Here is a 24951-nt window from a genome sequence, read left to right as displayed (position 1 = left end):
GTTCGTGGAAATTTATGACACCATTCAGCGAATACCACATTTATTGTGGTTTTCCTATCTTCCTTCATTCAATTCAGTTATGTCGCCCAGACCATCCCTGACCCCTTTAGCAGCTAGTGCCTTCCTCTATCTTAGCCCTGATTACGTCAATTTTCTGTTTGTCACTCCCTACCCCCATCTCTAACCCACCATACCGTTATGTTCTCAGAAGGCTGGAATTAAAGTTTGGTTCACCTGTAGGTCCTCAGGGTCCATCAAAAACCTAGGGGACCGAACTGTTCATATATTGAAGTATTGAAGTGAATAAGTGCTGCTCTTTATCGAACAGCATGGATTGACACTTTGAAGTCTCACCACAACAAGTGGATCAGCCATTATCTCCATGTCATCGATGAGAAAAAAAGAGGCTTGAAGAAGTTTAGAAACTTGCTTAAGGTCACACAGTGGTGGAGCCTGTTGTCGCAGGAATCTGAAGAATGAAGTCACCTTTGACTCTAAATGACTAAGACTCCTCACTATCTTTTCTTGACGTTTTCATTTAGCTTTTGCAGTCTTTCTTCTTTAGACCAGTGACTCCTCATCTTGATATTGTAAGTGGAGGCAATACCCCCTTTCTTCATTTTGGAAATTGTTCAATCTCTCTTTGGAAGCAACATGATTTTAAACTTTCTGAACGCTCCTTCTGCGGAAGCATCCGCGTAGGAGCCCTCGGGCACATACTAGGTCCGGTGAGAAGGGCTGTCATTCGAAGCGTAATGCGGGAACTAAGAGTTTTTTTTCCGGGAAGAAAACACAGAGAATTTAGCAGAGGGGAGGATAGTCCTTCTGTTAGGCGCACATCCTGAGACTTGAGGGAATCTGGCTGCTCACACTTACGGTGGCTGCGGGCGACTCTGTTGCCCACAGCTAAGATGGCTGCTTATGAACATCCCCTTTGGCTGGCTCTGTTTTTTTACTCACTAGTATTTTCATCGAGGATTAAAGCGAATAAAATTTAACACAAGTTGGCATCTCCTTGCCAAGTAGATAAAATAAGAAGGGGGCACGGTTTGTTTCGAAAACCTTCTACCTCACAAATTGTTCTTGCCCTTAACCAAAATGGTCGTTGTGGCTGTCCCGAGGTTTGAAGCTTCCAGCCCTTAAATAAGATGGCGCCTGGAGGCTCGTTAGAAATCAGCCTGCCCGTTTTTCTGCCCTCGACCAACACGGCTTCCGTGGCGTCGTTCACGTGACATTCCTGGACTACGGCGCGGGCGAGGGGGTAGGAGGGCCCTTGAAGGGTGCGCGTTCCCGCGGCGGTGTACCCGGTAGGTTTCAGTCAGAGTCACTATGGCGGCCGGCGCTGGCAAGGTAAGCTGAGGCGGCGGTGGCGGCTAGGGAGGTAGGACTCGTCGTGGCGTCCTGGCTCCAGATCCTCGCAGCCCGCTCGCGGAGAGGTCGGCGGAGGTCGTGCCTAGCGGTGGGAGCTGGCGGGGGTCTGGCTGGCGGGGGCGAGGGCTGAGGCGGGCGGGTGAGGCGCCTGACGGCCGTTTGTTTCCGTATTTTCCCCACCAGGTCGGAAAGTTTCCTGCCTCGCCGGGCGCAGCTTGAGCCTGCTCCGTCGGCCGTGATCGGCCGAGGCTGCGGCGAGCCCGGCCCGGGGCCTCCAGGCCTCTCCCCGCCCTCCGGGCCGGCCTCCCTCCCCCACCTCCTCGTCCGCCGGGAGCTGCGGCCGCTGTCCCTGGGATGCGACCCTCGCGGGGGCGACCCTGACGGGAGGCGGCCCACGTGCTGAGCGGCGACCGGGGGCCCGGGCGTCCGGGGACCAACTTCCTGCCTCCCGGGGTCGCGCCTCGCTCGGGCCGCACCGGCCTGCGGAGCCGGGTCCCCGCGACCAGGCGCCCGGGAGGCGCCCGGGAGTCCCGGCTCGGCCGCCGCTCGCGCCCCGCCGGCCCCCGCGCCTCGCGCCGAGGACCCCAGGCGCTGCCGCCTCGCCACGCCGGGGACCGCGTCCCCCTTCCCGGGGCGGCCTCCGCGCAGCAGGGGCGATGCGGGCGGCCCCGCCGGCCGTCTAGAGCCGCTCCGCCCCCGTCCGCTGTCGCCCCCCGCGCCGGGCGAGGACGGCGGTGGTTGCCCGGAGGTGCCCGGCCGCGCCGAACCGGCCCTTCCTTCACGCTGCAGCGCCGCAGCGCTTCCGCCACCGACGGGGGAGAGCGGCCGCGATCGCAAGCCCGACGCGAGGATTGGCGTGTGACTCACCGGCCCGGACACCTCCGGTCCCCGAGCTGTGTCCCGGGGCTGCTCTTGGCCGAGGCCGCCCGATGTTCGAGCCGTTTCTTCCCGGAGCGGAAGGCGGACTGAGAGCTGCCAGCTGGGGACTTTCAGCGGTCAGGGCACGGCTGGCGTTTGAAGGAGGCGATGGGGCTCGCGCTGGCTTCTCTTCCCGCCCGAGCGGAGAGTCGTTGATGTTCGCTGGTTATGCGTAGACAGTGTGCAGCGTGTTTTAATTTAAAATTTTGGGTGGGATAGGGCTGTAGGTTTGTGAAGGGCAGTCCGGATCTGGAGGAACTCCTCTTTGTCCCTGGTAGGAGAGACACCCCCAGCCTGTCCTCGATGCCGTCAGCCTTGGCCATCTTCACTTGCCGCCCGAACTCGCACCCGTTTCAGGAGCGTCATGTCTACCTGGACGAGCCCATCAAAATCGGCCGCTCGGTGGCCCGCTGTCGACCAGCGCAGAACAATGCCACTTTCGATTGCAAAGTGCTGTCAAGGAACCACGCTCTCGTCTGGTTTGATCACAAGACGGGCAAGGTAATGTCACCCCCACACGGTCCAACGGCATTGTTGAACAAACTTTTTTTCCCCCCCTTTGCCCTCCCGGAGAGGCCTGACGTATACAGGATCCCAGGCTTTGCATCCGCAGGAGGCTTTGCGCAAAGCCAGGAATCGAGTGTTTGTGTGTCTGGTTCTAGTGGAAATTTGATCGAGGTGGTTGAATGGAAAACAGAGAAGGTATTGTAATTAAGTCTCAGGAGGGCTATAGCATCTTGATAACTTGGTCATTCCCAGAGAAGTCCCAAACTAGATTGTGAAACTTGGCGTCTTGCTTTCAGTCTGTTGAGAAAGGTGAATTCACAGTTCAGCCCTTTATTAAGCAAGCAGCAGTTCTCAAAGCAATCCGGGGAATCCGTGGCCATTATTGCCCCCGGGCTCAAGTGTCTTTGTGGTGAAATGTAGTTAACACATAGCTTTAGTTGAGTTCAGATCAGGACCTTTCTAAGTAAGGACAATTGCTGGTGTAAACCTAAGATTTTTGAAAGGTTTGCTACATACTTGCCCTTGAAGGAATCATTTGCAGTGATCAAAGCTAATTTAATTAAGCATGAGAACTGTACTTTATATATTTTGAGAGGTTTTTTTTTACAAGTTGGATGAACATACATGTATTGCATTTGAAAATCACTTTTTGATGTTCCCTGCAGCACTTATTAAGTACTTAACGCATACTTACGGAGATGCTATTCAAAAGTTTGTGTTAGGAAGTGAACCTATTTTCTGAAATTACACCCTAGTCTGTCAATTATGGTGTTACTTAAATGTGATAGGATGAATTCAGTTCTTTTCATTTTAAGCGTAACCATTTTAGCATTTTTATGTTAGTATCGTAATTTACTATACATGTATGTGCTTTTATTTTAAGAAATGAAAAAAATTAAGATCATTTCCATTTTTAAAAACTATTTATGTTTGTGGAGAGTATACTAAAGAGCTCATCTTTGTGCCTAAACCTCAGGTTTTTAGCTGGGCTACTGAATCACTTCCAACTTTAAGTTATGTAAGACTAATAGGACTGTCTCAGATTTCACCTTCTGACTTTTTGCCCCTTCTTTCTGAGTTAAATAATTAAATCTTTCTTAAAGGAAGAACTTAAGTCTTCAAGAGTATGTTTTGAAATGAAAGAAACCTGAGCCTCAAAAGGAAGAGAAAAAAATTATACTTCGGCAGCTACTGATTTAAGGAAATATTTTATTACTTTTTAAAGAAAGGAGGAAAAGATTGTCCAAGTGCTGTGTGCTGCATAATGTCTATATTATGTGTGTAGCATGAGAACTGAAGAGTATGTTAAGTTTTCTGTATAACACCAGTTCCTCATTTACCTGTGGAACAGACCTTTCCCTCCTTCCCCCAAGCTGAAGTTAGGGTGCCTAAAATATGTCATAGATTACTTGAGAGAGAGATATATATGTGTGTGTGTATATATATATATATATATATATATATATATGTTTTATATATGTGTATATATATATATATTTTTTTTTTTTACAGATTTTTACTTGTAATCTCTTTTTTTTTTTTTTGAGACAGATTTTTTGCTATTGTCACCCAGGCTGGAGTGCAGTGGTACTATCTCGGCTTACTGCAACTTCTGCCTTCCAGGTTCAAGTGATTCTCCTGCTTCAGCTTCCCAAGTAGCTGGGATTACAGGTGTATGCCACCATGCATGGCTAATTTTATATTTTTAGTAGAGACAGGGTTTCACCATGTTGGCCAGGCTGGTCTGGAACTCCTGACCTCAGTTGATCCCCCTGCCTCAGCCTCCCAGAGTGCTGGGATTACAGGTGTGTACCACGACACCTGGCTCTCATAAGTCTTTAAAATGAATATTCATAGACGTCATTTTTCCAGCAGTTGAATTCAAACATCAGTTTCATACTAGGTAGTGCCTTAATTCAACCAGCTTTTACATTTTTGCCATTTTATGTCCCTGGGCAACAGGTCTACACTAATCGGACAACAGTTTTGCTCACAGTACATACTCTGCAAATACAGTTTTTTTTTTTTCCCACACCCCCTCCTGCAAATGCACTTTATTTGATTAAACACTCAAAGGGGACTCCAATTTTTTCTTGTACTTATTTGACAAATAGTGATTTCATGCACTGTGCTTTCCATGGCTGTACTAAAACTCTCACAATAGATTATTTTGAGATAGCTAAGAATAGATCAATAGTGACTGTTTCATGAATTGAGATGACATGTTAATTTTTTTTTTTTTTTTTTTTTTTTAGATGGAATCTCACTCTGTTGCCCAGGCTGGAGTGCAATGGCATGATTTTGGCTCACTGCAGTCTCTGGCTCCTGGGTTCAAGTGATTCTCCTGTCTTAGCCTCCTGAGTAGCTGGGATTATAGGCGTGTGCCACTATGCCCAGCTAATGTTTGTATTTTTAGTAAATACTGGGTTTCACCACATTGGCCAGGCTAGTCTCAAACTCCTGACCTCAGGTGATCCATCTGCCATGGCCTCCCAAAGGGCTGGGATTAAAGGTGTAAGTCACCACTCCTGGCCGTGAAATTTGTTATTTAGAAAACCTTATCTTTGAGGGGTAGATATGGTTTATTTCTACCATTTTCACTTTTTCCCCCTTCTGCTTTATTAGCTAAAATAACATGCAGGCTATGAGGCCACTACTTTAGGTATAGTTGTAATTATTTATTATTTTTATTTTTTTTGAGACCGTTTCACTCTTTGGCCCAGGCTGGCGTGCAATAGTGCAATCTTGGCTCACTGTAACCTCTGCCTTCTGGTTTCAAGTGGTTCTCCTGCCTCAGCCTCCCAAGTAGCTGGGATTACAGGCGCACGCCATCACACCCGGATAATTTTTGTATTTTTAGTAGAGACTGGGTTTCACCATGTTAGCCAGGCTTGTCTCAAACTCCTGACCTCAGAATCTGCCCTCCTCGGCCTCCCAAAGTGCTAGTATTACAGGCATGAGCCATCTCACCTGCCCAATTATTTGTAATTATACCACTTAATCTAGTTAGAGCATATACTCTGTCAGATCTTACCATGTCATCAAATTGTTTTAGGAATTAACTATTTAAAGTTTTGATTTGGACAGATAAAAGGTTTTAACTGAGCATCTGTTAGATGCCAGACACTGTGAGGGACACAGATCCAAAGAAAAACTTATAATGTGACCAAATAGTTCTTGTTAGTATGAAATTTGCAGTGTCTGTAGTCCTACTTACTCAGGATGCTGAGGCGGGAAGGTTGCTTGAGCCCCGGAGTTTGAGGTTGCACTGCTGTGATTATGCCACTGCACTCAACTCCAGCCTGGGCAACAAAGCAAGACCCTGTCTCTTAAAGAAAAAAAAAAAAAATCCCTTCAGGCAAGTTTTTTTGTTTGTTTGTTTTTGTTTTTTTAAACGTCTGGAGATGATAATGGTACCAATTATTGTTTTGAGGATTGAGATAATTATATAAATCACCTAGCACCCTGTCCCCGGCTGTTACTAAGCACACAGTACTTAGCAGAGAGGGTGTTTAGTGGGGAAGAGTAAATTATTTAGACAACACTTTGCAATTTGCTGTAGTGCTATGGAGTCTTAGGAAGGTAATGAGAAATTATTTTCTTTAATGTGATGGCATATATAGAAGAAATTTTATTTTATTTTTTTTGAGACGGAGTCTGGCTTTGTTGCCAAGGCCGGAGCACAGTGGTGCATTCTCAGCTCACTGTAACCTCCGCCTTCTAGATTCAAACCATTCTCCTGCCTCAGCTTCCCAAGTACTTGGGGTTACAGGCATGCATCACCATGCCTGCCTAATTTTTGTATTTTTGGTGAAGACAGGGTTTCACCAGGCTGGTCTCGAACTCCTGGCCTCAGGTGATCCACCTGCCTCAGCCTCCCAAAGTGCTAGGATTACAGGCGTGAGCCACTACATTCGGCCAGAAGAAATTTTTAAAGTTGAAACTAATGTAGTTGATAACTTTGTCCAAATTGGCAGTTTACCTGGGAGGTGGAAAATTGGGGTAATATGTGCTTTGGATGACTTTCACTTTGTGGTGACTGTTGCATAATACATTGTGCATTATGGGAAGCTCATTAAAAGTTGGAAGAAGTAGGCCAGATATGTTGGCTCATGCCTGTAATCCCTGCACTTTGGGAGGCCGAGGCAGGCAGATCATGAGGTCAGAAGATTGAGACCATCCTGCCTAATATGGTAAAACCCTGTCTCTACTAAAAATAAAAAAATTAGTTGAGCATGGTGGCACATGCCTGTGATCTCTAGAATGGTTTTTAATCCCTCTGTTGACTCAGGGTACCACTGAGCAAGCAGATTTACCTACATAGTAGTTACATAGAAGGGATAGTGAGTGGACTGTTCTCTTGTGATTTGGATGGCCCTATTTGATTTGCGGCCTTGGGATGCTGGTGACATGCTAGTGGTTGACAGTCTATTTCCAGTCTTACTGAAGTTTACTTACTAGTGGTAGTAGTTGTCTACTTCTAATCTCACTAGTCAGGAGGCTGAGGCAGGAGAATCACTTGAACCCAGGAGGCAGAGGTTGCAGTAAGCCAAGATCGCGCCACTGCATTCCAGCCTGGGCGACAAACAAATAATACATGTTCATTTTAGAATATCTGAGAAATGTAGGCAGGTGGAAATCTAAGTGACACTTTTTAATGCTAAGCTCATGGAATATCTTATTGTATAATACTTAAATCTGCATGTTGAAGGGTGACAGGTTTGGTACAAAGCAGAGTTTCATAATCTTTCCCAAATCATCTTCTCAGTGATGTAGCAGTTGGATACTGCCTTGCTTGGATGCTGGCCCTATGTATTATTCTTCATCCTTTTTGGAAGTCAGGCGCTTCAAATTAGAATGTTTTGTTTTGTTTTGTTTTCTTTTCTTTTTGAGATGGACTCTTGCTCTGTTGCCCAGGCTAGAGTGCAGTGGCGTAGTCTCAGCTCACCGAAACATTTCCCTCCAGTTGCAAGCAATTATCCTGCCTCAGCGTCCCAAATAGCTGGGATTACAGGCATTAGCCATCATGTCTGGCTAATTCTTTGTATTTTTAGTAGAGATGGGGGTTTCATCATGTTGGCCAGGCTGGTCTCGAACTCTTGATCTCAGGTGATCCACCATCCTCAGCCTCCTAAAAGTGCTAGGATTACAAATGTGAGCCACCGTGCTCAGCCTAGAATGGTTATTAATCTCTCTGCTGACTCAAGGTACCACTGAGCAAGCAGATCTACCCATATAGTAGTTACATAGAAGGGATAGTGAGTGGACTGTTCTCTTGTGATTTGGATGGCCCTATTTGATTTGAGGCCTTGGAGTGCTGGTGACATGCTAGTGGTTGACATAGTCTATTTCCAGTCTCACTGAAGTTTACTTTCTAGTGGTAGTAGTTATCTACTTCTAGTCTCACTTTTAATTTAAACTTAGTGCATCTATTTTTTTTTTTTTTTTTTTTCAGATGGAGTCTCGCTCTGTCACCCAGGCTAGAGTGCAATGGCACCATCTTAGCTCACTGCAACCTCCGCCTCCTGGGTTCAAGCAGTTTTCCTGTCTCAGCCTCCCAAGTAATTGGGATTACAGGCACATACTGCCGTGCCTGGCCACTTTTTTGTATTTTAGTAGAGACGGGGTTTTACCATGTTGCACAGGCTGAACTCCTGAGCTCAGGCAATCCACCCGCCTCAGCCTCCCAAAGTGTTAGGATTACAGGCGTGAGCCACTGCACCTGGCCTAGTGCATATTTTTGAGCACCTGTTCTATCATGATTTGTTTTAGTGAAGGGCGTGGTGGTAAAGGGGGAGAAAATTACAAAAACTGGTAAGAATTTGTTATTCCTTCTTTCTAGGAGCTTTTATGTTGGATAGAGAGGGTGACTGTATACCTTGAAAATAGTTGAGATAGATGATATGTAAGTTTCAATGGCAAAAGAATGATGACATTTGACTTTAAAATTGGGGTGAATAGATAAGAAAAGGTTTGCAAATCAACAGGAAGTATTAAAAAAAAGAAAAGGCCGGGCGCGGTGGCTCAAGCCTGTAATCCCAGCACTTTGGGAGGCCGAAGCGGGTGGATCACGAGGTCAAGAGATCGAGACCATCCTGGTCAACATGGTGAAACTCCGTCTCTACTAAAAATATAAAAAACTAGCTGGGCATGGTGGCGCGTGCCTGTAATCCCAGCTACTCAGGAGGCTGAGGCAGGAGAATTGCCTGAACCCAGGAGGCGGAGGTTGCAGTGAGCCGAGATCGCGCCATTGCACTCCAGCCTGGGTAACAAGAGCGAAACTCCGTCTCAAAAGAAAAAAAAAAAAAGAAAAAGAAAAGGTGTATTTTTGGTTGTTTTTATTTGTTTTGGGGGGATGAGGCTGGAGTAAAACAAAAGCAGATAATTTTGAATGAGCTTTGCATTTTTCAAATGCCAAGGAAACTAATTTTGTTGGATTAGAGAGTTATTTGAAGAGTAGCCAAGGGTGAACATCTATTCTTGTTTGTATCTTGTCTTTGTAATTAATTTTCATACTCTGGAAGACAGGAACGTTTTTCCTACTATCTTATATAAAGTAGTTGTTGAATAAATGAGCTAAATAGATAGTGTGGTGCCAGGTTGTGAAGTGCCTAGCTTTCCAAGCTAAGGATGTGGACCCTTGGGTTATGGAAGGCCTAAGATAGTTTTGAGCAGACCACTGATATACCAAACCCCTATTTAAGAAAGAGTGGGCCAGGCACGGTGTTCACGCCTGTAATCCCAGCACTTTGGGAGGCCAAGGAGGATGAATCGCTTGAGGTCAGGAGTTTGAGACCAACCTGGCCAACATGGTGAAAACCCATCTATACTAAAACTACAAAAATTAGCCGGGCTTGGTGGCACGAACCTGTAATCCCAGCTACTTGGGAGGCTGAGGCAGGAAAATTGCTTGAACCCAGGAGGCAGAGGTTGCAGTGAATGGAGATTGCATCGTTATATTCCAGCCTGGGTGACAGCTAGTCTCTATCTCCAAAAAAAAAAAAAAAAAAAGAAAAGAAAGAGTGATACAATAGCAGTATGTAGAGTGGATTGGATAGAGCGAGGAAAAATGGGTAACAGCTTAACTAACACTTTTGTACTGACTATATACCTTGCCCTTTTCTAAGTGCTTTATGTATTAACTTATTTAATCCTAAAATAACTCTTTGAGGCACTTGTTTTTTCCACATTAACCTGTGAGGAAATTGAGGCACAGAGAGATCTTGGTCAAATTCATATAGCTATTAAATGGTAGAGTTAAGATTTAAACTCAAGCTCATAACCACTGTAAGGCTTTATAACACTTTAGATGTGATGTGATTTTGTGAGGACTTAGACCGGGTTAGCAGTAGGAATGCAAATGATTAAATGCCAGAAAATGAGAAAAGGTAAGAGTATTAAATTAACTTGCCCATTAGGACTTCAGCAAAGAGCAAGGTCCTATTTGAACTGAAGATTTTAGGGAATGTCTCTTGGATGGAACAGTTTAATGGATGAAAATGCAATTTAAGCTAGACCTTAGGACTTTTATTTATTTATTTTATTTATTTATTTTATTTATTTTTTTTGAGACAGAGTTTCGCCCTTGTTACCCAGGCTGGAGTGCAATGGTGCGATCTCGGCTCACCGCAACCTCCGCCTCCTGGGGTCAGGCAATTCTCCTGCCTCAGCCTCCTGAGTAGCTGGGATTACAGGCACGTGCCACCATGCCCAGCTAATTTTTTGCACTTTTAGTAGAGACGGGGTTTCACCATGTTGACCAGGTTGGTCTCGATCTATCGACCTCGTGATCCACCCGCCTCGGCCTCCCAAAGTGCTGGGATTACAGGCTTGAGCCACCGCGCCCGGCGCAGGACTTTTAAACAGAGGAAGAATAGCGAGAAACAGTGGCAAATGCCATTAATCTCAGCTACTTGGAAGGCTGAGGCTGGAAGATTGCTTGAGGCCAGGAGTTTGAGGCTGTAGTATGCTAAAATTGTACCTGTGAGAGGCCACTGCACTCCAGTCTCGGCATCGTGGCAAGCATTTGTCTCTAAAAACAAAGTTCAAAAACTTACATTTGTCAGGGGTGCATCATGTCTTAGCCCCACCTACACCTTGGGAGGATGAGGCAGGATTGCTTAGTCCAAGAGTTCAAGGCTATAGTGCACAATGATTGCTCTAGCCTGGGTGACATATTGAGACCTATCTTTTTGTTTTTGTTTTTGTTTTGTTTTGTTTTGTTTTGTTTTGTTTTGTTTTGTTTTGAGATGGAGTTTCGCTCTTGTTACCCAGGCTGGAGTGCAATGGCGCGATCTCGGCTCACTGCAACCTCCGCCTCCTGGGTTCAAGCAATTCTCCTGCCTCAGTCTCCCTAGTAGCTGGGACTACAGGCACGCGCCACCATGCCCAGTTCATTCTTTGTATTTTTAGTAGAGACGGGGTTTCACCATGTTGACCAGGACGGTCTCGATCTCTTGACCTCGTGATCCACCCGCCTCGGCCTCCCAAAGTGCTGGGATTACAGGCTTGAGCCACCGTGCCCGGCCTGAGACCTATCTTAAAAAAAAAAAAAAAAAAGAAAATGGGGTAAGGGATAGACTATAGTTAGTGTCAGTCAGGGAAAGGAGTTTTGGGTGGCAGGAAGAAGCAGGGATGATACTGCATTTTCCAAGGATATTGAAAGGAAGTCATTTGAATATTGACAGCCAAGATTGTTTCTTCTTTATCCCTCCACACATCTAAACATGATCACAAAGATCCTAGCCTCCACTTTTGGGAGAATGCCAGGTCATACATTCCTTTACTTTTTGTTTGTATGTTCGTTTTAGCAGATACCTAAGTTTTTTTGTTGACAGAAATATGAAGGTCACTAAGGGGTGCTGGTGTTTGTGAGAAAGTCTTTTATTTGACAAGTTGTATTTAAGACACATTAATGTGAACATGTATAGAAAGCCAGATTATATATTCACAGCACATGTTCATTTCCTTCTATATTACTTTTCACAATAGTGGGAAACTGATAAAATGTTCTATCTGTGATTTCAAGTTGTTAAAAATATTGATAGTATATATACTTAAAACATTTTTTTCCACTTAGTTCTTTGACATTACTCTTTAGGTTAAATTCACTCTTTACCCTTTCAGGCTCCTATCTGGTTTTCTTAAGTGATATTTCTGTTAGAGCTTAGTATTTATTCTTTTTGGTAAGTAGGGAAGAGAATGTCATTTAGAGTTTTAAGTGAAAAGATTGTGAGGTTAATTTTTTATATTTGTCAGTTACTTGATAGTTACTTGAACCAAGAAAAATGGTGGTATTTATTAGTGGCTGAAACATTCTAAGTTTACAGTCCAGACTCTTTCTTCTTCTTGGGTACATGGTTTCCTTACTGCCATTTTCGGTAGATAAATAGTTTACACCTTTGCTTAAAAATTTTTGTCGTTATTAATTTTTAGCATTAAAATCTATATCTCATTTTCTTTTTTTCCAGTTCTCTATTACTGTTTTTTCTTCACTCCAAACTTTGTGTACTTAGCTGTATGACAGTGTTCACTGTAGAACAAGTGCCTTTTTTTTTGTTATTGTTGCTGTTTTGTCTTCCAGAATGACCTCTTCCCTTCATCCCTTAAGGCTCAGTTCCATTGTGAAATGTTTCCTGACTCCCTTTAACTGAAGAATTAATTGCTTCTTTCTCTATACTCCCATTTAACTTTGTGTATAATTTTTTAATTTTTAAAAAGTTTTAAAAATTTTATTTTTGAGATAGAGTCTTGCTTTGTCATCCAGGCTGGACTACAGTGGCATGATCTCAGCTCACTGCAACCTCCTCATCCTGAGCTCAAGTGATCCTCCTGTTTCAGCCTCCCAAGTAGCTGGGACTACAGGCATGTGCCACTATGCCAAGCTAATTTTTGTGTTTTTTGTAGAGACAGGGTTTCACCATATTGCCCAGGCTGGTCTTGAACTCCTGGCCTCAGGTGATCTACCTGCCTTGGCCTCCCGAAGTGCTGGGGTTACAGGTGTGAGCCACTGCACCTGGCCTGTATATAATTTCATTATGGGACATAAACAGCAAAATAACTATGATGCAAATGTACTATTGCCCCATCAGATGTGAACTCTTGAGTACAAGAGAATAGGCACTATATAGATGTTTGAATGAGGGAAATGTGAACAATGGAGCAGTCTGTGTTTCTGCAAACCTGTGCAGTATTAAAGGGCAGAAAGTCATTCAAGTTAGTTCTCAATTTGAGATCATGGACTCAATTACCAATATGTAGTCTTTGTATAAGTCATTGTTTATTGAGAACTTAAGTGTGCAAAACATTTTGCTAAGTGTTTTGGGACTGTAGATAATCTTGTGATTGGTGATATTAAATTATATATGTGAACTATTAAATTTTCACACAAAATAATAGTTTTTAGAAGGCTTTAGAATAATCAGAGTGCTTTCTGATTTCATTTTGTCTATATAACACTCTTAGAAGGTAAATAAAACGGCTACAGTCTGGCTCCCTTTTGTCCAAAAAGAGTTTGATGTTTAAAGGTTATTTGTACAAGATTATCTAATAGTAATTACGGGAGTCCGTCCCCCCACCTCCGAAATAAAAGCCAACTATTGGACATTTATTCTGATCCATCTTCTTAGAGACTGAGCAGTTATTATGAAAATCTGTCTTTTGCTCTCTTGAAAGGTAATCTAAGCTATTGCTTTTTGATGTATAACCAAACTGCTTGTCATGTTGCAGACTTTCAGAGACTGAAATAACTCAAGTTAATTATTTCTCTGAGTCAGCTAACATTTTTTAAAACTTACCTCTACTACTTTTATATTTACTTACCTCTACTACTTTTATATTTTATCCTAGCGATAAAATATTTTTTCTTGGGCCTGCATTCAGGCAAACTGATTTGGCTTTGGGTATATATGCAAATAAATGAAACAGCCTTGGAAAAACTTGTTTGGTCATGTACATTTTTCATACTTTATAAGAGAGTAGCTGACAGATGTAAAGAAAAAAAATGAAAGCTTATATAGGCACTTGAAAATATGGACGTGTTTGGTCATTAGTAGTGTATCTTTTGTCAAATACACAGTTTGGGTTGGATTTTAAATTTAAGCACATCAAAACTGTGTGTTAAGATTTTCTCAATACTTTCAGGCTTACAGTTTTATTGATATATATAACTACTGGCTGGTTCTAGCTGAGCCAAGCAGAAATGATTTTCCAATACAGACTTTCAAGCTTTTCTTATTTTTTAGTTATACAAATAACAGGTATACATTCTCAAAATGAGTCAAGCAGGCCAGGTATGGTAGCTCACACCTGCAATCCTAGCAGTTTTGGAGGGAGGCTAAGGTGGGAGAATCACTTGAGGCCAGGATCCCCGTCATAGGATCACATCATGTTGCCCAGGCAGAACTTGAAAAAGAAAATTAGCTGGGTGTGGTGGCATGTGCTTATAGTCCTAGCTACTCAGGAGGCTGAGTTGGGAGGATCACTTGAACCCATGTGGTCAAGGTTGCACTAAGCTATGATTGCACCACTGCATTCCAGCCTGGGTGACAGAGTGAGACCATCTCAAAAAAATAAAAGTAAGTCAAGCAATAGAGAAGTATTTAGAGTAAAAGATGAAAGTTCTGCTTCACATAGGCACCTCCTATCATCTTATTAACTGTTTTTATTAGTTTGATATGTAATGTTCAGAACTTTTCCTGTATATTTGCCTGCTTAGAGTACATGTAGATTAAGCACAGTTTTGCTGGGCACAGTGGCTCATGCCTGTAATCCCAGCACTTTGGGAGGCTGAGGGGTACGGATCATAAAGTCAGGAGATTGAGACCATCCTGGCCAACTTGGTGAAACCCTGTCTCTACTAAAAATACAGAAATTAGCTGGGCATGGTGGTGCATGCCTGTAAGCCCAGCTACTCAGGAGGCTGAGGCAGGAGAATTGCTTGAACCCTAGAGATGGAGGTTGCAGTGAGCTGAGATTACACCACTGCACTTCAGCCTGGGTGACAGAGTGAGATTCTGTCTCAAAAAAAAAAAAAAAAACAAAAAAAAACCACAGTTTTTGTTGTCTTTTTATTTCCATAAGTGATTAGATCATAGTTAACAAAAAAATTTGTAAGCTGTTAGATCATTTCAGGTTAACTGTGTTAAGCTTATCTCAAGAGAAATGTCTTTATATGCTCTAAATTCTGACCATAGTCCAGACTTGTAAAACTAGTCACTATCATTTATTGCACTTATTCTGTGCCGTGCTGAGAGTTTTATGTGCATTATTTCATTTAATTCTCAAAACAAACTTTTGAAATATCTTTATGGATAAGAAAGCAGAGGCTCAGAGAGGTGAAAGGATTTGTTTAGGGTAACAATGATAATGATGGAGTTAGGATTCACATTCCAGTCATCTGATTGTAGAATGTTCGTTGTTATTTGATTGCTTACTACCTCAGCACTCGTAGTCTTTATCAATCTCATCACCAACCTATTAGTGAATAACAGACCAAATTTTTAAAAATTGACATCAAAACCTGGCTAGGTGTGATGGCTCACTTCTGTAATCCTAGCACTTTGGGAGACTGAGGCAGGAGAATCCCTGGAGACCAGGAATTTGAGACCATTGCCAGTGTGGGCAACATACGGAGACCCTATCTTATTATTATTATTTTTAATTTAAAAAACAATTTAAATTTAAAAAAGAAAACAAAACCTATTATCTATTAATGCTTAAGATATTTTGTTTGTAAATCAGTTTGTAAATAGTTTAGCTATGGTAATTCTATTGTGGGATACAGGATATTTTTTTGTTTTTGTTTTGTTTTGTTTTGTTTTTGAAATGGTGTCTCACTATGTTGCCCAGGGTGGAGTGCAGTGGCACAATCTCGGCTCACTGCAACCTCCGCCTCCTGGGTTCTCATGCCTCAGCCTCCCAAGTAGCTAGGATCACAGGCATGCACCACACCTGGCCAACTTTTGTATTTTTGCTAGAGATGGGGTTTTGCCATATTGGCCATGCTGGTCTCAAACTCCTGACCTCAAGCGATCTGCCCGCCTCAGCCTCCCGAAGAGCTGAGATTATAGGTGTGAGCCACCTTGCCCAGCCCATGAGATGTTTTGATGCAGGCATGCAATGTGAAATAATCACATCATAGAGAGTGAGGTATCCATCCCCACAAGCATTTATCCTTTGTGTTACAAACAATCCAGTTACACTCTTTTAGTTATTTTAAAATATATAATTGTTATTATTGACTATAGTCACCCTGTTGTGTGATCAAATAGTATGTCTTATATATTCTGTTTTTTTGTACCCATTAACCATGCCCACCTCACCCCCAGACCCCCAACTACCCTTCTCAGCCTCTGATAATCATCCCTCTGCTCTCTATGTCCAATGAGTTCAATTGTTTTGATTTTTAAATCCCACAAATAAGTAAGAAAGTGTGATTTTTTTTTTCTTTCAGTTCCTGGCTTATTTGCTTAACATAATTTTCATCCATGTTGTTGCAAATGACAGAATCTCGTTCCTTTCTTTTTTTTTTTTTTTGAGACGGAGTTTCGCTCTTGTTACCCAGGCTGGAGTGCAATGGCGCGATCTCGGCTCACCGCAACCTCTGCCTCCTGGGTTCAGGCAATTCTCCTGCCTCAGCCTCCTGAGTAGCTGGGATTACAGGAATGAGCCACCATGCCCAGCTAATTTTTTGTAATTTTAGTAGAGACGGGGTTTCACCATGCTGACCAGGATGGTCTCGATCTCTTGACCTCGTGATCCACCCGCCTCGGCCTCCCAAAGTGCTGGGATTACAGGCTTGAGCCACCGCGCCCGGCCCTCTCGTTCCTTTTTTAACAGCCGAATAAGTAGCACATTTTCTTTATCCATTCACCTGTTGATGGACACTTAGGTTGCTTCCAAATCTTGGCTGTTGTGAACAGTTCTGCAACAAACATGGGAGTGCAGATATCTCTTTGACAAACTGATTTCCTTTCTTTGGGGTATATAACCAGTAATGGGATTGCTGGATTGTATGGTAGCTCTATTTCTAGCTTTTTTGAGGAACCTCCAAACTGTTCTCAATAGTTGTACTAGTTTATATTCCTACCAGCAGTGTATGAGGGTTCCCTTTTCTCCACATCATTGGATATAAAATATATAAAGGAGTTTGGATATAAAGGAAGTTGTGTTTTAAATGGAATATATGTGTGTGTGTGTGTGTGTGTGTATGTGTGTATATAATCCACACCCCTCATAAATAAATCTAATTTACTATATTGCATTTGATTATATTTATATTTATATAAAATCCACACCCCTTGTAAGTAAATCTAATTTACTATGTTGCATTTGATTCTTTAACTCTTTAACTATAGAAATAGTTATATTGGGTTGGGCATGGTGGTTCACACCTGTAATCCCAGCACTTTGGGCGGCCAAGGTGGGCGGATCACAAGGTTAGGAGTTTGAGACCAGTCTGGCCAATATGGTGAAATTTTGTCTCTCCCAAAAATAAAAAATTAGCTGGGTGTGGTGGTAGGTGCCTATAGTCCCAGCTACTAGGGAGGCTGAGGCAGGAGAATTGCTTGAACCCAGGAGGCGGAGATTGCAGTGAGCCAAGATCTCACCACTGCACTCCAGCCTGGGTGACAGAGTGAGACTCCGTCTGAAAACAAAAAACAAAAAACAAAAAACCAGAAATAGTTATATTGTGTTTGATTCTTTAACTGTTTAACTATAGAAATAGTAAGTGTAATAATAATTATAAGGTTTCTTCCATTTCTTTTTTTTTTTTTTTTTCGAGAAATGATGTTTTGCTGTGTTGGCCAGGCTGGTCTCAAACTCCTTACCTCAGGTGATCTGCCCACCTCGGCCTCCCATAGTGTTGGAATTATAGGTATGAGCCACTGTGCTCGGCCCGTTTCTTTCATTTCTAAAACTCAGGGAAGGAAAATAAGATCATGCTGTATTTTCCCAGTATAGCTATGGCAATTATTTGTAGAATAAACAAACTTTGTAGTTTTGAATCTTATAAAAAAGTTCACGTAATAAAAAGGAACATTATAGTCACCATATAACACACAACAATTCTACTTCTAGGTATGTATTCAAGAGAAATGAAAACATGTAACAGAAAAACTTGTACACAAATGTTTATAGCAGCATTATTCATAAACAGCGAAATGTAGAGATAACCCAAATGTACATGAGTTGATGAATGGGTAAATAAAATGTGTATCATATAATGGCATATTATTTGCAATATAAAAAGAGTGAAGTACTGATACATGCTGCAGCATGGATGTACCTTGAGAACACTAAAGTGACAGAAGCCAGACTCAAAAGGCCGCATATTGTATTATTCTGTTTATATGAAATATGTAGAATAGATAAATTCGTAGAGACAGAAATGATGGTTGCTAGGGGCTGAGGGTAATTAGGAATGTGATGGTTAATTTTATGTCAGTGAGGCTAGGCTGTGGTATCAGTTTTTCACTTGACCAGTTTTTGGTCAAACACCAGCCTGATATTGCTGTGAAGGTATTTCTTAGATGTGACTAACCAGTAGACTTTGCGTAAAGTAGACTTTGAGTAAAGCATATTACCCTCCATAATGTGGGTGGGCCTCTCTAATCAGTTGAAGGCCTTAAGAAAAAAGACTGAGATCCCCCTAAGGTAGGAACTTGGCCCTCACAAAGCTGTTGGACTCAAGACTACATAACAGCTCTTCCCTGAATCCCTAGTCTAATGACCTGCCCGGCAGATTTCATACTTGCCAGCACCCCCCACCCCAGTTACATGAGCCACTTCCATTAAATAAATATCTCTATATAAATATATATGCTGGCCGGGCATGGTGGCTCATGCCTGTAATCCTAGCACTTTGGCAGGCCAAGGTCGGCAGATCACAAGGTCAGGAGTTCAAGACCAGCCTGAACAATATGGTGAAACCCTGTCTCTGCTAAAAATAACAAAAATTAGCCAGGTGTGGTGGCATGCACCTGTAGTCCCAGCTACTTGGGAGGCTGAGACAGGAAAATCGCTTGAACCCAGGAGGTGGAGGTTGCAGTGAGCTGATACTGTGCCATTGCACTCTCCAGGCTGGGTGACAGAGCAAGACTCTGTCTCAAAAAAAAAAAAATAAATAAAAATAAATATACATGCTATTGGTTCTGTTTTTTTCTTGACTAGTATAGGATACAACTGCTAAACGGATATGAGTTTCTTTTTGGGATGATGAAAATGTAAAATTGTGGCTATGATTGCACAACTCTGAATTGTATACTTAAATTGGCAATTGTGTGATATTTGAATTATACCTCAAAAAAGGATTTTTGTTTTGTTTTGTTTTGTTTTGTTTTGTTTTGTTTTGTTTTTGTTAAGACACAGGGTCTTGCCGTGTTGCCCAGTGGTCTCAAACTTCTGGGCTCAAGCAACCCTCCCACCTCAGCCTCCCAAAGTGTTAGGATTACAGGCATGATACCACACCTCGCCCCAAAAAGAAATGTTAGATGAAGTAATAGCTTAGTGAAAGCAACTTGGGGTATAGGAAGTAGACGAGAGTGAGTGAATATTCAAGGTAGATAGGATTAACAGAGCAGCTTTTGAAGTACTGTATAGTACTTCTCTACTCCTTAATGTGAATGTCTTACTCTTGGTTGGACCTTTGTTTTAACAAATGTAGAATATAGATAATATGTTTCCAATTTTGAAAATTTTTTTCTAGGCACAATTTTGATATTATTGAGAAATCGTAGTGCCAGAGTATTAATGTGAGAATTGAGAGAAGTAGTTGATAAGATAACAGTTTAAAAGTCTCAATCTGAACCTGGGAAACATAAGATTAGTTTTACTTACCGAGGAATCTTTGACGCATGCAGACACATACATAGAAGTAGTAAAGTATTGTTAAAATGAACAGTATTATTTTGATTAGGAGAACTTAAACTGGGGCCATTATGCATTCTTTTTTGTTGTTGTTGTTGTTGTTTGAGACAGAGTCTCACTCTGTCGCCAGGCGCTAGGCTGGAGTGCAGTGGCACAATCTTGGCTCATTGCAACCTCTGCCTCCTGGGTTCAGGCAGTTCTCCTGCCTCAGCCTCCAGAGTAGCTAGGACTACAGGTGCATGCCACCACGCCCAGCTAATTTTGTATTTTAGTAGAGACAGGGTTTCACCATGTTGGCCAGGATGGTCTCGATCTCTTGACCTTGTGATCCGCCCGCCTCGGCCTCCCAAAGTGCTGGGATTACAGGCTTGAGCCACCGCGCCTGGCCCATTATGCATTCTTAAGTCTTTAATATCTGAGTGTCTATTCTTTGCAGCGCAATGTGGTGCCCAATACATAATCCTGGAAAAATATAATTACAGTACAAATAAGTCAAACAATAGTAGCATCTGTGAATCATTGTTTCCAGGGAGCTAGGAGAGTGATGTATTCCTTCCCCCAGGATTGGGGGCAAAATGTGGGCGGAATGAAGAGGGTTTCACAGAGAAATTTGTTTTTAAGCCACTGTTTGAAGAGTGAGTAGGGCTCTGCTAGCTGGATTAAAAAGAGCAGTGCATTCTAGCTGGAAGCATATGTTTAAGGCAGAAAAGCCTGAAGAGAATGATTTATTCTGGGAATGCAAACCCAGAAGTTGACAAAATTGGGGAGAAGAAAATAGAGCTGCTATCAGTTCTTTAGGGGTAGTCAACCACTGTAGGCAGAGGCCTTAAGGGAGGGCAGTGTAGTTAAAGATTTTCGAGTTGGACTGCCGGTGCTGGAATCCTGACTCCACTGCTTGCCAGATGTGTGACCTTAGGGAGTCTCTGTGTTTTCAGTTTTCCTCATATGTAAAGGAGGCTAATTATGGTGTTTACCTCATGGGATTTTTGTAAACATTTAACGAGAATTCATGTAAAGCACTTAACTGAATACCTGGCATGGCATAGGCAGTCAATAGCTTGTGGCTATTATAATTTTTCTTTGTTTTTTTTGGTGGTGTGTTTGTATAGTAATCCAGTTGAATAACCCTTTATCGAAAATGCTTGAGATCAGAAGTTTTGGATTCCAGTGTTGGATTGTGGATTTTTGCATTAGACTTACACTTACCAGTTGAATATCCTAATTCAAATATCCAAATCAATGTTGCTTCATAATCCAGAACGTTTGAGTACTGTATGTACTCAGGATGCTCATGGATTGATTCAGGTTGCCACTTGTATTCTCGCGCCAGAGCAGCCGCACCTCCCTCCCTCCTCCCTTCTCCCTCCCTCCCCTCCCCCTCCCCTCCTCTCTCCCTTCCCCCCCTCCCCTCTCTTCTCCCCTCTCCCTCCCTTCCCCCATTTCCTCTCCTGTCCTCCTCCCCTCCCCTTCCCCTTTCCTCCCCCCTCCTCTCCCCTCTCCTCTCCCTTTTCCTCCCCTCTCCCCTCCCCTCCCCTCCCCCCTTCCTCCCCTCCTCTCCCTTTTCCTCCCCTCTCACCCTCCCCTCCCCCTTCCTCCCCCTCCTCTCTCTCTCTCCCTTTTCCTCCCCTCTTCTCTCCCCTCCCCTCTCCCCCCTCCTTTCTCCTCCCCTTCCCTCCCTTCTCCCCTCCCCTTCCCTCCCCTTTCTTTCCCTTCCCCTCTCCCCTCTTCTCCTTCCCCTCACCTCTTCCCTCCTCTCTCCTCTCCCCTCCCCTCCCTTCTCCTCTCCCCTCCGCCATCCCCTCCCATTCCTCATCCCCTCTCCTCCCTTCCCCTGTCCCCTCTCCTCTCCCCCCCTCCCCTCCTCTCCCCTCATAACTTTGTTGTAGATATGAATTTCATTGATTTTTGAATATTAAGCCAAGTTTTGCATTCCTGATATAAACTACACTTAGTTGTGATGTATTATCCCTTTTATATATTGCTGGATTTGATTTGCTTATATTTTAAGGATTTTTGCATCTCTGTTTATGAAGTATTCATCTTAAATGCTTGTGAGAATTTTACCTCCTGGGCTTAAGCGATCCTCACACCTCAACTCCCAAGTAGCTGAGACTACAGGTATGCACCACCATGCCTGGCTGATTTTTTGTGTGTGTGTTTTTTTTTTTTTGTAAAGATGAGTCTCACCATGTTGATGAGTCTCACCATGTTGTCCAGGCTGGTCTCAAACTCCTGGGCTCAAACAGTCTGTCTACCTTGGCCTTTCCAAGTGCTGGTTACAGGGATGAGCCACCATGTCCAGCCATGAATGGATTTTTGTCATTGTTGTAGAATTTGGTTAGTATTGTGTGAGTGGGCTTGTTATAAAAGTGAGATTGACCCCGTCTTGCTCTCTCCCTGACTCATGCTCGCCTGCCTTTCCATGTTCTGCCATGGGATGCTGTAACAAGAAGGATCTCACTAGATGATGGCACCTGGTATGGAACTTCTTAGCTCCCAGAACTGTGAGAAATAAATTTATTTTCTTTATAAATTACCCAACCTGTGGTATTCTGTATAGCAACAACAAAATGGACTAAGACAGAAAATTGCTACCAAGAAGCCAGGGGTGTTGCTGTAACAAACACCTGAAAATGTTTGAAGCAGCTTGGAACTGGGTAATGGGTAGAGGAATAATTTGGAGGAGCAGGCTAGAAAAAGTCTGTTGCGGTAAATGGAGCATTAAAGGGTGATTCTGGTGAGAGCTCTGAAGAAGGGGAGACCCTGTATAAAAAAATCTGAAATACCTTAGAGATTACCTAAGTGTTCATGATCAAAATATTCATAGAAATAAGAATAGTAAAGGCCATTCTGATGAGCTCTCAGATGGAAGAGAGGAATATCTTACTGGAAACAGGAGTAAAGGTTGTCTTTGTTAAGAAGTGGGAGAGAACATGACTGAATTGTGTCCTTGACTAGTTCTTTATGGAAGGCAGAATTTAAGAGTGATGAGCTAGGAATCTGGCGGAACAGATTTTTAAGCAAATATTGAAGGAGCTGCATGGCTCTTTGTAACTGCAAACAATAAGATACAAGAGGAAAAAGATGACTTAAGGGTAGATTTATAATTAAAAGAGAAGAAGAAAGATTTTGAAAAATTTGCAGTCTGGCTATGTAAGGAGTGAAAAGACATGTTAAGAGAGCTAGCCAAGGATGTGGCCAAGTAACTGTTTGCTAAGGAGATTAGTATGGATAGGAGGGAGCCAAGTACTATGATCAAGAAAATGGGAGAGTGACTCTGAAGCCGAGATCTTCCAAGGTTATCCCTATCATCACAGGCCCAGACCTCTAGGAAGACAGAACAATTTCGAGTCAGGGTGCCTTTTGGCACCTTTCATGGGCTCGATGCCAAGGGCTGCCCCTATCTCTATTCCCTGCATTCTGTTGCAGCACTGCCCCAGCTGTGGCTCAAGTGGGCCCAGGTATTGCTGAACCTATTGCTCTGAAAGGTACAAGCTATAACTTCGATGGTGCACACTTGGTGAAAATTCTGTCACCAAATTCAAGAACTGTGGGGCCATGGCAGCCTCCACCTAGATTTCAAAGGATGTCCTGGATAGCCTTGGATAGCCTCTGTCTGATGTCCCAGACAGAGATGTGTAGCAGAGGCAGAGCCACCACTGAAAGTGCCACTAGAGCAGTGCCTAGTGAAGCTGTGGGAGTGAGGCAGCCCCAAGACTGTAGGGCCACAAAACTATAGGGCCACCAGCATATAACTGCAGCCTTGGAAAGCTGCAGGCATACAATTGCAACTTTTGAGAGCTGCTGGGCGGACTGAGACTGGAATGCTATAGAGGTAGGGCTGCCTGAGGCCTTTCCTGAGCCCAACCCTTTCCCCAGTGGGCCCAGCTCTGTCCCTAGTGTGCCCAGGATTTTGGACATGGCATCAAAGGAGATTCCTGTCCCAGCTTAAGATTTACTGTTGTTTTACCTGTTGGATTTTGGACTTAGTTGGGACCAGTTACTCCGGTTTTCTTACCTATTTCTCTCAATTGGAATTAGAGTGTCTGTCCTATGCCTGTGCCCTGTGTTTTGGAAGTTGATAACCAGTTTTAACAGGTTCACACTTGAGGGAATTACTTCGGCTGAATCATGCCTTGAGTCTCACCTGTATCTGATTTAAGTGAGACTTTGGACTTCTGAGTTGATGTTGGAATGAGTTAAGACTTTTAAGATTATTGGGATAGAATCAATGTGTTTTGCATTGTGAGAAGGACATGAATTTTGGATGTTAGGATAGAATGTTAAGGTTTGCATGTGTCTGCCATAGTTCATGGGTTGGAAACTTCATCTCCAATGCAACAGTGTTGGGAGGTGGGGCCTAGTAAGAGGTGATTATTAGGTCATGGATCAATGTTGTTATCTTGGGAGTGGGTTTGTTATAGAAGTGAGTTCTGTCTGCTTGCTCTCTCCCTCACTTGTGCTGTCTTATCCTTCTGCCTTCTGCCATGGTATGAGCAGCAAGAAGGTCCTCACCAGATGCTGGCATCTTGATGTTGGTCTTCTCAGCCCTCAGAACTGTCAGAAATTATATGTAATATATTTGTAAAGTATTCTGTCTGTGGTAATCTGTTAGAGCAATGTAAAACAAACAGGCACTTCAGCTATAGAATAAAATGTTTGCAAGAATTAGCAAACATAAACAATTACTTGGTTTTAGAGAATTTGAGGTATATTTCTTTTTTTTTTTTGAGACAGAATCTCTCTCTGTCACCCAGGCTGGAGTGCAGTGGCGCAATCGTGGCTCACTGCAACCTCTGCCTCCTAGGTTCAAGCAATTCTCCTGTCTCAACCTCCTGAGTAGCTGGGATCACATGTGTGTGCCGTCATGCCCAGCTAATTTTTGTATTTTTAGTAGAGACGGGGGTTTCACCATGTTGGCCAGGCTGGTCTAGAACTCCTCACCCCATGATCTGCCTGCCTTGGCCTCCCAAAGCTCTGAGATTACGGGCATGAGCTACCATGTCCAGCCCATTTCTTAATCTACATAAAATTTAAAACTCGAATGTTTTATAGGTTAGGGATTACACCAGTCATAATGTAACCATAGTTTTCTAACACCATGAGAGAATGAGCCTTTTTAACAAATAGGATTTTCTGAACAATTGAAAATTTATGCCTTTTATGTGTGAGCCACCTGGCTCATTTTTGTATTTTTAGTAGAGACGGGGTTTCACCATGTTGGCCAGGTGGGTCTTGAACTTCTGACCTCAAGTGATCTGCACACCTCAGCCTCCCAGAGTGCTG

General features: G+C 43.1%; 2 protein-coding genes across 36 annotated transcripts in view; one reads left to right on the top strand and one right to left on the bottom strand.

Moving 5' to 3' along the window:
* DENND6A (DENN domain containing 6A) overlaps window positions 1-1208 on the bottom strand; it is a 142005-nt gene extending 140797 nt beyond the window's left edge. For 2 of the 3 annotated variants that reach the window (XM_074403617.1, XM_074403619.1), the window contains exon 1: window positions 195-1208. The gene's annotated coding sequence lies outside the window, so the exon portion shown is untranslated. The remainder of the gene's footprint in view (window positions 1-194) is intronic. The other variant, XM_074403618.1, reaches the window with a different exon arrangement.
* Window positions 1209-1285: 77 nt separating this feature from the next.
* The window catches only part of SLMAP (sarcolemma associated protein), a 172236-nt gene continuing 148570 nt past the window's right edge, over window positions 1286-24951 (top strand). For 32 of the 33 annotated variants that reach the window (XM_074403613.1, XM_039477326.2, XM_003936528.4 and 29 more), the window contains exons 1-2: window positions 1286-1350; window positions 1555-2790. In XM_074403613.1, the coding sequence (XP_074259714.1) occupies window positions 2593-2790 (198 nt within the window). In that variant the 5' untranslated portion in view covers window positions 1286-1350; window positions 1555-2592. The other variant, XM_074403609.1, reaches the window with a different exon arrangement.

This window comes from Saimiri boliviensis, chromosome 8 (genome assembly GCF_048565385.1).
Source record: "Saimiri boliviensis isolate mSaiBol1 chromosome 8, mSaiBol1.pri, whole genome shotgun sequence".
NCBI classification, from domain to species: Eukaryota; Metazoa; Chordata; class Mammalia; order Primates; family Cebidae; genus Saimiri; species Saimiri boliviensis.
This window is presented reverse-complemented; position numbering and strand designations above follow the sequence as displayed.